The sequence below is a fragment of the Crotalus tigris genome, unplaced genomic scaffold (genome assembly GCF_016545835.1).
Source record: "Crotalus tigris isolate CLP2741 ecotype Arizona unplaced genomic scaffold, ASM1654583v1 scf7180000017564.2150845, whole genome shotgun sequence".
NCBI classification, from domain to species: Eukaryota; Metazoa; Chordata; class Lepidosauria; order Squamata; family Viperidae; genus Crotalus; species Crotalus tigris.
The window spans coordinates 1567859-1582567 of NW_024096475.1; the positions used below are offsets into that span (position 1 = coordinate 1567859).

Sequence of the window (14709 nt, forward strand, 5' to 3'; positions counted from 1 at the left end):
GTAACTATTAAGCTACTAATTAAAAAAAACTCATAGTAACTCGCCCAGGTTTACCTGAACTGTACATGCTTCAGCAGAATGAGTCCAACAGAAAACTTCAGGAATCTGGACAATTCCAGAGTCTTCGCTTTCTTATAATCTCTTAAATTTCTTTTATATATTATATTAAACAAAGACAAGAAATGTATCAATACGTGTTATTCCATTTCCATCATTTACTACTCCATTGCAAACCACTTGCATAACTGATTAAACAAGCAAATAAATAAAAAATAGTGTGTTTATGCACTCTTAAGTAAGGTCCACTATAGCTTTATGTTTTGGTGGGAACAGATTAATAATACTACCTGTCTGGATACTGGATTCAATATTAAAATGAAGTTTGAGTCAACAATATTCCATATGTTCAATATGTTCTGTATTTATTTATATAATTCTGTGTGGCTCAAATACAAAACAATAAAAACAGCATAAATACAACAAAGCACACACATACATACATACATACGTACGTATATACATACATACATACATACATACATACATACATACATACATACATACATATAACAAACTTAGAATGCAAAATACAAAAGCTGAGGCTCCCTCTGTCAACAATATTGACCAGTACTGGGTTTCACTAAAAAAAAAAAAAAAACACCTCCCAATCCCTATGGGAAAAACCAGGATTTTACAGATTTCCCAAAGGGCAACATAGTCAGTATCACCCAGATTTATGGAGGGGGGATGTTCCAGAGGGAAGGCACTACAATATTCTTGAATTTCACAAGATGGCATTGTTTTACAGAAGGGACCCAGAGATATAAGTCCACAAGTAACTTGGCCCTGTACCATGAATGGCTTTAAAGGTAAAAACCACATTTTGAATTGTACTCAGAGGCATACTAGAACCAATCATTAATGAGCCGAGGTGGTGCAGCAGTTAGAGTGCAGTACTGCAGGCCACTTTAGCTGACTGTGTTCAGCAGGTCAGCAGTTCAAATCTCACCGGCTCAAGGTTGACTCAGCCTTCCATCCTTCCGAGGTAGGTAAAATGAGGACCCAGATTGTTGGGGGCAATGTAAATATATATATACATTGCTTACTGGTGTACACCGCTTAGAGAGTGCTTGCACTTAAAGCGGTATATAAGTCTCATAAATAAATCAGCTTCTTGCTGTAGAAGTATTACATTGACAATCTTGATGTACCCAATACTGTGTGATGTTGCATTCTGAAAGCATTGAAACTTTCAAATGCTTTTCAAGACAGCCCTACGTACAGCATATTGCACTACAGTAATACAGACAAGAAATGACTTGGGCGTTAGAACCTCTCAATCTACAAATTGATGCAACTGATGCACACAATGATTTGTGCAATGATCATCCTAGCTACATCTACCGCCTATTCCTCAAGCAGGGGTTGTGAGTCCCAGTTACACACCAATTCTGTCTGGTGGAGTGCTACTTCATCCAGAGTTATAACTGGAACAGATCAGAATCAGAAGGCCTCAAAACCCCGAGACATCCAGAACACTCTATCTTGCTAGGGTTCAGCTGCAACATGTTCATCCCAATCCAGCATCAAGTCACTGGGTAAGCACCTCTACATCATCATTTGCACAGCCTGCGGCAGAAATGTACTACTGGGTAGCATCCACATAATGGTATCTTACCCTATATAGATGTTAAACAGCAGTTAAATAGGAATAGAGAAAGAGTTGAATGCTGAGGTTCAAAAAAGCAGATGCCTAGGGTTAGATCTCTCTTCCACTCCCAATGGGTATCAAGGTAAGAGGATAACCACCACCACAAAACTCCCACTCCCAACCCTCTAAGCCAATCCAGAAGGATATTGAATGCTGAAAGATCCAGAAGGATAAGGACAGATGCACCACTTCCATCCCAAGCCCTCCACAAGTCATCCACAAGCATAATCAATGCTGTTTTGATGCTTAAGCCTAACTTGAAACTAGATTGAAAAAGGTCCAGATGATCTACTTCATCCAAGGTCCTTTGCAGCTGGGAACTAAGGACCCTCTCAACAATCTTCCCCCAAAAGGAAAGGCTTGGGAGACTGGCAAAGAAGCATTCACCACGGGTTGGATTCAACAAGTAACTTCCCAGGAGGTCTTAACCAGCCAGAAGGGATACAGACATCCAAACTCATGATCCCAAGATCCTGTTCACTTCCTCAGGACTGACAGGCCAAAATTCTTTCAGATAACTGAGATTGCACCTCAGTTCAATTCTGTATGACTTGCCCAGGGAGAATCCAACTTCAAGCAGATGAGTGAGATGAGCCCATTTTCACTGCTCTTATTACAACAAAGTAAACTTTAATAATATTTTATCTGTGCCCATATTTGATATTTGTCTCCTCCAGTGGCACTCTAGGCATCTCATGTCATTTCATCTCAGAGTCTCTCTGACAACCGGGGTGGGGTGGGAGGTCTGGTTCTGGGATTCACAGGTGGAGAGAATCTGCAAAGAAAGGATTAGATCCAGGATTGTTGTTGCCTGTTCATTTCAACCTGCTCATTTCTAAGACCTTTTACAGGTCATTCAACATAGCTTCAGGAACTCCTCCAAACTACTTCTGGGAATCAATTGGGTCCATCAGTCATCTAGAATAAACAAATCAAATTCCTTCCCACTAGCTGCGAACTCTAAGGCTCCAAGTGAGTCATTTGTCCATGACAAGGGACTGAATGGCAATATTCCTCAAAACCAGATACATCATCATTGCCCACAACAAATACCAGATCTAGTGTATTTTACCTTCCAGTTATGTATAGGGCCCCTAATAAGCTGGATCAAATTCCATGACTGTATTGAACTCCCAAGCCGCCTCTGATTCTGGGCCTACAAGAGTCAGGTTGAAATATCTCATAATCATAAAACTGGGCAAATCCACCACCAACTGAACCACAGAGTTGAGAAGTAAAGACATGGAAGCTGCTACCCAGCAAGGAAGCGCATACAGTAGTAAAAATCCCAACTGATCCCTCCATCCTAGTTTCATCAACAGGATCTTAGGTCTGGCTATGTTCAGCACAGAACTCCTGAGAGCCATCAGATTTCCAGATGACAATATCCACTTTATCTTCCTTGTCCCAGGATCAAGGCTGATGCCATGCTCAAAACCCAGAATGCACATTTCTAAGAGCACCCACACATACAGCCACACATGGTTTCAGTAATACAAACTAGGCTGGACCTCTGAATGAAGTCATCAATGAGTCTTATTACAGCTGTTTTACATTTAATAGTAACAGATGGGCAGGGCCACTGAAGGTCTAATCTCACGACTATGTGCAGAGCAGTAAAATTTTTCATTGGTAATAAACACTGAAGCTGCAATTCTTGAGAACAGACCACTCTGTCCCTTGCCGTATCTCCTCATGTTTTTGCTTTTCTCCTGCTGCACATTCAGTCTCCCAGACTACATCTACCCAATCCTCCTACACTATGTCCAATTCCTTGCCTTCTCATCCCCAATCACCATCATTAGTACCCTCACACATGCAATATCAGATGGATGACAAACTTACCCAAGCACTTGAGTACTTTTGCCTAGCACACATGACCTACTATTTGGGGCATCTGCTTAAATCCCACAATACCCAATTCTTCCATGCACACCATTCCTCAGCCATACCACTCTCACCTGGGCAGCCAGGAGCAGGACCGATTATACATTTCAACCATCTGGGCTGGCTAGATATGTACCCCCATCTCTCAAACTAGCAGAGGAAACAATTCCAAACTCCCATAGGCCCTCTTTCCACAGCCAGATATGGCTAACCAGATATGGTCAGTCCAATCCTTCTCTTTCAATTCCTTGGGTTGCTTTAAGATGTAACCAATAAAGTAGGCCATTCTGAGTCCACAATCCAGAAAGCGAAGCGAAGGACAATTCAAAATGACTGATTGAATCAGAGCCAAATTCAGATAATACCTAAATTATCTGTTGTTGTTGTTCAGTCACTAAACCATGTCTGACACATGAACCATAGCATGCCAGGCCCCCCTATCCTCCACTGTTTCTCTGAATCTGCCCAAACTCATCCCACTGTGTTGATGACATATCTCATCCTCTGCCGTCCCCTTCTCCTTTTGCCTTCAATCTTTCCCAAAATCAGGATCTTTTCTATAATGAGTCCTCTCTTCTCGTTTGGTGGCCAAAATATTTGAGCTTCAGTTTCAGTATCTGTCCTTCGAAAGGATAGTCATGATTAATTTCCTTTAGGATTTGATCTGAGATTTGATTCCTTGCAGCCAAAGGACTCTCAAGAGTCTTGTCCAACACAAATTATCTGTAACTGTAGATAATTACTTGTACGAATTATCTTTAACTATGGATAATAAGTTCTTCTAATTTGCAAGGATAGAAAGAAAGAATAACTCTGCATGGCTTATTTGTAAAGTGTTTCACAAAGTCAGAAGCAGGAAACAACTGTTTCCCATTCAATTCTGTCTAATCTTCATCCAAGGAACTGCTGCATGAATTATTCTGTATTGTGACCTCTACAAGTTGCTCTTGTAGACTACTACAAACCAGATTAATACTTGGCTATAATCAACAAATACTTCTGGTTCTAGACTATTTTCAACACTGCATTATGGTTTCATAACATTTTTTATTTTACCAACCTTCAATTGATGGGCTAGTTCTGAGCTAGTTGTTGGTTCTGTTCAAACTGAACATTTCACAACCATGAAACGCATCACAGAACTTTATGCTACAACCATTTGAAAATGTAGTGTGTATCTTTGTGGAAATTCTATATTTGGCAAAAAAAAAGCATTCAACTTTTGCTACATAATAAAGTTAGAATGGCATTAAAAGTTAAAGAACTAAATCAACACACACAGTGTGCTTCCTTCTTTATTGTCAAAATAATCTCTGCTCCGATGGTTCTGGCATTTATGCATTATTTCAGCCCTGAAAGATTTAAAAACATATTCAATTACAAATGCTACTGTTCTTTGAAATTCTGTATCAAAAATGAATTTTCTAGTCAGTTATTGAATCAGAATCCAGTGTTTTATATTGTACAGTACAGAGATTTATTAAGATGCATACTTTAAGACCCATAACAAATAGATCAGGACAGACAGATCCTTATGGTCTATTCTGAAACCTGTCACTAGTCTTCTCAATTTCTTTTCCAAAAAATAATTCACAGCATTTCAAGCAGGGCAAATACTATCTTACAGGATGTAAAGTTATATTTTAAAGAATTAATAATATACTATATATATATATATATATATATATATATATATATATATATATATATATATATATATATATATAGTGTGTGTGTGTGTGATATATATATATATATATATATATATATATATATATATATATATATAGTGTGTGTGTGTGTGTGTGTGTGTGTGTGTGTGTGTGTGTGTGCAGCCATGAAGAAAATAAATTAATAGCCTAAAGGAGTATGTGCAGTGAATGATAACATAATTCTAATAATTACTTTCTGGGTATCATGGAGCATTAATCTTTCCATTGGAAAAAATGTTCTTCATACTAGTACAATTCAAACTTCTTGTTGTTTTATTGTAAAAAATTATTTTCTGCTTTTTCTTCATTAAAATTATTCCAAATTAGGCTAAACTTTTTTTCACATTAGAACAACAGTCTTTAGATTGAGGCTGATGGGGAAGAATAAAAACGAACTTGATTTTACCTTTTTTAGAATCTTCTGTTTCATTTAGTTCTTTCTGTGCTTCTTCAATTTTATCTAAAAGAAAAAGAATATTAAAACTAAAAAAGCAAAACTTATTTTTAAGTATTACACTTTCCCAGCTAACAGTTATTGAATAACCATTTATAAAATATTCTTGATATTACTGAGTAGTTTACACATAATGTAAATGTTGCTCACTATAGAAACTTAGAGCAAAACCCATTTTAGTATTAAAAACTGTTAAGTATTAATTAGCACAAACTATTCTTGCTTTTTCTGTTGAATAAAAATGGTCCTACAAAGAAATAAGACTTAATATTGTCCCTAGGAAAATGCTCACTCTGTGATAAAAATCTAGAAGCTTCAATTTAACAAATAGACACCAAATGTAGTGGGATTAAAGAATGCTTTAAAATGAAGATAATCAAATATGACAAAAGAGCCGAGGTGGCGCAGCAGTTAGAGTGCAATACTGCAGGCTGACTGTGTTCAGCAGGTCAGCGGTTCAAATCTCACCGGCTCAAGGTTGACTCAGCCTTCCATCCTTCCGGGGTAGGTAAAATGAGGACCCAGATTTTTGGGGGCAATGTAAATATAAATATATACATTGCTTACTGGTGTACACCGCTTAGAGAGTGCTTGCACTTAAAGCGATATATAAGTCAAATAAATAAATAAATAAATGAATGAATGAAATATGAAAGAATGCCTTAAGATGATGAAGTTCAGTCTAAGGCAACAGAAAAGTGATGAGATTTACCATAGTGCAATCATTTTAAACAGCTGTAGAAATAAATTTCTTTCAAATGTCAAAGCTTTAACATATATAGTGAAAATAACTGATCATCTTCGAATTCTAAATCAGAGGTGCTGATTACTGATCGCCACGTATTCCAATAGGCCAGATGTTAATGATAGTGTTCCAGCTCTAGGGTAAAACTATGTCCATTAAAGCTATTTATTTTTTTCTGCAAAGGAGGGAGAAAACAAGGTGTACATGAACTGAAAAACTGAAACAAGGTATCTCCCTCTTCTGCATTTTACTCCAACAGAACAAAGTCAAATGAGATGTTTAACCATAGAGAACAACAGGACCACAAAATAAGTCCTGGTTCCTTCATTCTTGTCCTAAAGCTATAAAGATTGGTGCAGTATTAGTATGTGTTAAGTACTACTTACTACCCAGCTTATAGAAAAATTGTCAAATCGTTCATTCTGGAAATTTTATAGCATGGAAAACAATGGAGGCATATTTAGTTACAGTATTGTAGCTACCTGAACAATCATAGAATTGAGCCCAATAAAGAAGCAATAACAATGGATTCATTTTGCATTTAATGAATGCCACTTTAATACAAAAAAAAATGTAGCTTTCAAGTTATTAACTTGAGACTTCTTCCTAAGGCACATGCAGAATGCACACTTTTTTTATCTGACATGTTTCGTGCAAACACATAAAAACAATATAGAAGCTCTCAAAGGAATATCATTTTTGCAATTTGAAAAGCATCATAGCCAGTTATTTGTATATGGCAGCTTCCCAAAAAGCACAAAACAATGACAATGCAGGATATTACTTTTATAAATAAAACTGGCAGAAAGGGAATACACAAGGACAAAATTAAAACACTCATGAGTTCTAATGTGCTAATCTGTATAGTGAAAAGAATTAAAAACAGCAAGAAACTTATCTATTAGGCATGCCTCCTATTAATTCTTACTTGGGCTGTCTGTTCTTCCTTGAATGAGATAGCTTGGCATGTCAGAATTTTTCTCATACCTGATCTAAATTAACATGAGAATGATATTAATGTCTTTTCTCCTCTTAACTCTCCAACTGTCTTGGACAGAAAAAGAAGACTACATGAAGCGTTCTCAATGACTTCATTGACATGGCCATGTAGTTTTAGTGGGGGGGGGGGAAATACGAATGGTTTGTACTTCATTTTATTAGAATTATGAAGGTTGTAGGCTAAAATATTCAAAAAGCACCAGATTCAGTAAAGTAGAATCAGTAGATTATCAAATAGTTAATCAAGGTGCTTTCATGTGCTCAGTGATCATCAGCAATATATGAAGATTACAATAAAGCTACCCAGAATGTCCTGCTTAATTGATTGTATAAAGTCCCAAGTATTTAAAACTTTTTCTCAGTATATATGCATGTGTATATATAAATAAAAAAACTGAAACCATTATTCTTTATCGGTGAGTTTGCCAAATTGATTTACAGTCTCTGTTTCAACTTATTGCCATGACAACCATGACAGGTTGCTATTATTTTCACATCACCTTGCTGAGTCAAAATGAGATTTACTCAGGACCATCCAATGAATCCTTATCTGAACTAGGATTTGAATCAAGATTAGAGTCCAATAATCTTTCACAAAATCATGCATCCGCATGTGTGCATGCGTGCATCTATATTTCCCAAAATGTGTAATTTTTATTCATTAAAACATTAGGATATTGTGAGGGTGGATGAATGAGAAATTTATTTTTTACAATGAATGTTTTGATATATATATACATATATGCATGGAAAATAAGCACTGCCTACAGAGCAAATGTTTATGATAATCAATTCCACCTACACATCTAGCTGATCCATCAACAGTGGAGATGCTTCAAATGTTGATGCCCACAGTAATCTAGTATTTCTGAAAACACGGAAAGCAGATGCAGTGTCTACTCAGAATTCCCCATACACTGCAAATCATTTCCGAATGCTAAGGTGACCAATTGTCCTCCTTTAGGGAGGACAGTCCTTCTTTTGTAAGTTCTGTCCTCTCTCGAAAAGTGTCCTCCTACATGTCCTCCTTTTCGATATTTGAAGACTAATCTGTAAATCTCTGTATTCAATTGATGCCAATCCGATCCGTTGCGTGTGATGTGACGTATTTGTATTTGACATGACGATTTGTCAAGGCTTGGTACAGTGCGGCGAGACGCGATTATGAGACGCATGCCCTCCGCACAGGAAAATTGTTTTGAGAGATTGCACTGCATGCAAGAGTGCGCGGCGCACAAGTGGCTTTGTTTATTTTTTACCAAAACACGAACGGCACACACGCACACATTAGACTCACTTCTTTCTCAGTGAATATTCAATCATACACAGATGAGCACAATAATTCACGTTTTATTAATTCATTATCTATTTAATAATTTCCAAATATGTATAATTTTATTTACAAGTTTATTCGCTTATATTATTGTTTCAGTTTTAATAATTAATTTTATTTATTCATATTTTTTTCTTCAATTTATTTGTGTCCTCCTTCTCATTGTAAAAACGTTGGTCACCTTACGAATGGCAGAATTAGTATCAAGTGCTCTAAGATTAAAAATGGCTGATGAGTACCCCTTGTTACCTAAAATAACTGAACAAAAATTGAAAATAAAGTAAAACCTCTTAATGCTAACACTCCTTAGTTTGTAGAACTGGGTGCTTGATTGTGTATGATTTGAACAGATTACTCTAATTCCAGTAATGCAATTCTATTCCTTGCTATCAGTTCTCCAAATCAATCAAACTCAAGTACATGAATAGGTCCAATCCCATGCAAGCAACCATTTTCTTTGATGATGACCACAATGATAATGCTATTTTGTCCCACCTTTGTGGCAAACTTTATGGGTCATTATAATAATAATAATAATAATAATAATAATAATAATAATAATAGTAGTAGTAGTAGTAGTAGTAGTAGTAGTAGTAGTAATAGTAGTAGTAGTAGTAGTAGTAGTAAAGTTGGAAGGGACCTTGGAGGTCATCTAGTCCAACCCCCTGCTCGGGCAGGAAACCCTACACCATTTCGGACAAATGGCTGTCCACTCTCTTCTTAAAAACTTCCAGTGTTGGAGCATTTACTGCTTCTGGAGGCAAGCTATTCCACTGATTAATTGTTCTCACTGTCAGGAAGTTTCTCCTTAGTTCTAGGTTGCTTCTCTCCTTGATTAGTTTCCACCCGTTGCTTCTTGTCCTGCCTTCAGGTGCTTTGGAAAATAGCTTAATTCCCTCTTCTTTATGGCAGCCCCTGAGATATTGGAATACTGCTATCATGTCCCCCCTTGTCCTTCTCTTCGTTAAACTAGACATACCCAATTCTAGCAACCGTTCCTTATATGTTTTAGCCTCCAGTCCCCTAATCATCTTTGTTGCTCTTCTCTGTACTCTTTCTAGAGTCTCAACATCTTTTTTACATCGTGGTGACCAAAACTGGATGCAGTATTCCAAGTGCAGCCTTACCACGGCATTGAAGAATAATAATTATCATTATTATTGTGTGCCCAAAGCCAGAGTTTTAGACAATAAAAATTAATAGCAGCTTTACCGACTGCTGAAAGCAAAAAAGAAATGAAAGAAGCAATTACAATGGTTCTGTGCCTTACCCTTGTTATTTGACATCTTTCTATGTCAGTTACAGTCTCACCTCCACCTTCAAGCTATGTTTTCCCAGATCCTTCTTTATGATTCTATAAAATGCAATAGCTCTTTTTAGATTCAGCATAAAATATGGAGAGCTCAAACTTGATAAAAAATAATGTTGCAGATACAAGGCTGCACTCAGCTGACAGCTCCCAAAAAGAAAAAGAAAAAAACAGTCATGCAATAATAAATTGGAAGCCATAAAATTCATACTTCTGTTTGAAGCCATCCAGTAAAAAGGTGTCCACAGCTTCCTTAAATAACTGGTTCCACAGTAGAACTGCTCTATTAAAAATTTTATCTTAAAATGCAATTGAATTAATTCTTCCTATAACTTAAACTGTCCTGTAATCTTGGATGCTACAGAATATATCAAGAACTTTCTGCTTTAAAGAACTGGGAATTTCCCAAAAATATATTCCCAATAAAACTGATAAAAAAGTAATATTATGGTTACTCAGTTATATTTCTATCATGTAAATTTTATTCACTAACAGTGAACTGGTCTTGAAACACTCAGATTCTAAAAGATTGGTGGATGTGGAGTAAAACTTCATTGGTTCACAGTAGTGCAACTTTACAAAAATATTCCACAGCACTCACCCACCCAACAACCTACTTGTGAACTGCTTATGAAAAAACTTATTATGGCCAGGGTTTACAAAACCTGCTCCCTCATTAACTTTGCATCTTGAAAGCCGGCAGAAAGTTGCAAGTCCCGGTCATGTGAAGTCTTTCCTTAATGATCCATGATCTTCATTTAATGAAGGCAACAGGGACTGCTGGGACTTCCATTACACAGTCATGTGGCATCTCACTTTGTGACTGCATCACTTAGTGATCGAAATTCCAGTCCCAATTACTGTTAGTTAGCAATGACTACTTGTACAGAAGTAAAATGTTGGGGCCCAGCCTAAAAAGTAAGTAATAGGTTAGGTTGTGCAAAGTTTTATAGACTGAATGCACTTGAATTATATTGATAGTAAGCAAATGTACCTTCATCTAAGTGTTCCTTTACTGCGCCATTACTGAGTAACTGGTGACAATGTCATACGGAGGCTGAAAATCTCTTGGTTTCAACCCATTTTCTATTGGACTGCCTCTGAAGACTGAAAACTTTCATTAACCCCAAATTATGTGATTGGTATAGAACATCCATATGCAGTATAGATAGTTCTCAACTTACAACAATTCATTTAGTGACCGTTCAAAGTTACGACATTGAAAAAAGTGACTTATGTCCATTTTTCCACAGTTACAACCTTTGCAGCATCACCATGATCATGTGATCAAAATTCAGCTGCTTGGCAACTGGTTCATACTTAAAACCGTTGCTGTATCACCTTTTGTGACCTTCCAACAAGCAAAATCAATGGGGAAGCCAGATTCACTTAACAACCAGGTTACTAACTTATCAACTTCAGTAAGTCACATAACTGTGGCAAGAAAGGTTGTAAAATGGGGCAAAGTTCACTTAACAACTGTCTCACTTAACAACAGAAATTTTGGGCTCAACTGTGGTTGTAAGTCAAGGACTACCTGTATATTAAACATAGATTCTAAAATAGGTTTCACCTCTTCCAAAGTTTACCTGTTACTTGAAATAACTGGAGATCCACGTGCCGCCAATCTTATTTCACAGAGACCTTTTACAACCAATAGGCCACGGGAAAACCACTCTGTTTTAGTCCAACATCTTCTACAACTATATGGACTTCCACAGCCAATATGATATTATGCATGTTGTTAAAACATGGAATAGTTTCACAATACTGGATACATTTTATATTTTCTCATACTAGTTCACTGTAATCTAAACAATGTACAGTGTTGAGCATTGCATATCTAATTATTTGTTCCAAAGAAACAGATGGGGACAAGCAGATGGTATTTCACAAATATCTTGGAATTCACAGACTATAAAGACACATGGATTTGTTATTTTCAGCGACTATTTCTCGTTTAGGACCACAAGGCTATATAACCATGGTAACAGACTGAATGATCAGGTATGACCCACAGCTTTCCTTCTGAGAATTCACTGAAGAGCTGCTTCATTTTCTCAGCCTTTACACAATGAACCTCACCTTTCCTCCCATTTATCATAACTGGCACACGCAGTTCACTCCAGACAATATTCTATATCCTCAAATATTTGTTAAAATAGAGAATGTTGACATTATTAAGTACAATGATTAAAACCTACTGGAATTCTCCTGCTGAACGAATGAATACTTTGTCCAAGCACTAGCTTCTCTAATGACCTGTATTATACATCTCCAAATTAGTGTTTTCTTTTTCACAAAATTAGAACTTCCTCATTCCTTCCAACAGCTTGAAGAACTTGTAATTGGATTCCACATTTCTGAAATCGAGAATTTAAATGATATACTTTTCTTCAATATAAAGATTAAAGAGAGTATCAAAAACTGACTTGACTCCTACAAAACAAAAGATCAATGAGAGCTTGTATAGACTTAGACTTACCACTAGGAGTCAGCTTTGTATAAGTAATTATTAAAGTCAAACATTCTCCAGTGTACAAGAAAAGTTAATGCTAATAAACATGGATAACGTTTTGTACATGTTAAGAAAGGAAGAGTATCAATACAACCTTTCTAGCATCAGATACAGTATGTCAGTAAATAACTCTTACAACTATTGTTGCAGCAACAGCAATTAATAAGCATGCTATGAAAGCTTTTCTATAAAGTTAAATTGACCCAGTCAGGATGCAGCACATTAATCCACCATTTGCTAAATAGACAAATGGACTTAATAATATTACCGTTCCTCAAGCTACACTTGAAAGCACCATCAGTGGCTGTTATTTTCATTGATGTGTGAAACACATAGATAGATGTTAAATTTCAAAGATTCACATGTGCATACCAAGCAGTAATGCAGTTGGAGAACGTATGTATAAGCAGTTGAGCTACCAAATTTTTCTTTAAAAAGTCTTCATGATACTCCACCCTTGATCTCCAGTAACATGGGCATTGAGTTGTGAGTTTCATCACACCAGTAATGTTACACAAGTTGATACCATAAATATGTAATTCAAAACTATGAAGTAGTAGGTAGATCTGAAAGTTTGAGAGCATGCCAAGGAGAGTAAGGACTGCCAGTGGAGCAACTCTTCTCAAAGTGATGCTATGTGGAACATACCTACCACAAAAATACTCATTTATCAGAAAACAAATTTCTTGCAGTTCAAGAGCATGGTTGAATACACCATACAATATATTTGATCATGCCTGAATGATTTCACCTTCCCTTGGTTCAAATAAAGGTAATCCTCTACATACGAAGTTGAGCCTAGAATTACAATAGTAAATTGTTGCAGTTAAGTGACCAAGCCTGATCTTATCATTTTTGCTGCAGTTAAGTGAACATCATGGTTGTTAAGTGAATCTACTTTATTCAATGGACATTTTTTTGCTGGAAACAGGAAATAAATGCTAGAAACTGGCAAAAAAAAAAAAACCATCAAAAATTATGATCACGTGAACATGAGATGCTGCAGATGGCTGTAAAGTGAATTGGTTGCCAAGCATCCAAAATGCAATCACTGTGGGGATGGTGGAGGGGATGCGGCCATTGGAACTTCAAAATTGGGTCGTCAGTACCTTGGGGGGGGGTAATCTGGTATAAATTCAAACAGTTGCTAAGCAATTGGTTGTTAAGCAAGGCTATAGCAGATCTGAAACAGTCATCTTATAAGTCCTTTCACATCAATCTATCTAAGCCTCATTCTATGCCCACTCCCTACCTGCATCCAGGTTTTCTTACCTTATTTCAAAAATGTTTTGGATAAACCAATTAAAGTCCAGTTTTCACTCATGATTAGCTACCCATAGGGCCTTGTTTCCCTCAATAAGAGCTAACTACCCAAGAGTTCAAACTTTGTATGAGATTTAACATAACCTTAAACATCTAGCTTTCAATTTTAGATCCCTGTAATGATATTGCAACGATTTGGGACATAGAAGTAGATAGAAGTTTTTTTACCAGCAGTTGAATATTTGGTCTTGTTGAAGGTCTTTATTGTATAATAAATCAATGCCACATTATAATTAAATTTTATCATCATATTAACCGCCAAAAGAATGTTGCAATACTGCATCCTAAAGTTTACTATTCAAAACAAGAGATATAATAACTCAGAATAATAAATACATCAATAGAGATTACAAAGTGGGACTTTAAAGCGAAGGGGGAACTCCTATGAAAACCTAAAGATCAACAAATATAGTATGAGGTTTTGTGAACTAGCATCTCCTTAATAAAATATATTTATTATAGTATCAGCAAATAAAAATGGAGAAATGTCATAGTATTTTTTGCATTTCTCTAATTCTCCTTGTATTTTCATGTTTCCTATTGAAGGTAACCATTTAATAAAATAGAATTTAGCCCACTTAACATGATGTTTCTATAAATCACACTAAGCCATAATATGGTTCATTTCTTTCTGATTTATATATCATGCACAAATTTATGTATATGCACCAGTAAATATATTGTTCATTTAAGAGCACTAAACTAATATAAAACTAGT

General features: G+C 36.2%; 1 protein-coding gene across 9 annotated transcripts in view; it reads right to left on the reverse strand.

The window, feature by feature from the left end:
• The window catches only part of HIVEP1 (HIVEP zinc finger 1), an 84513-nt gene that overhangs the window by 38934 nt on the left and 30870 nt on the right, over positions 1-14709 (reverse strand). For all 9 annotated transcript variants that reach the window (XM_039349450.1, XM_039349442.1, XM_039349389.1 and 6 more), the window contains one exon: positions 5717-5770. In XM_039349450.1, the coding sequence (XP_039205384.1) occupies positions 5717-5770 (54 nt within the window). The remainder of the gene's footprint in view (positions 1-5716; positions 5771-14709) is intronic.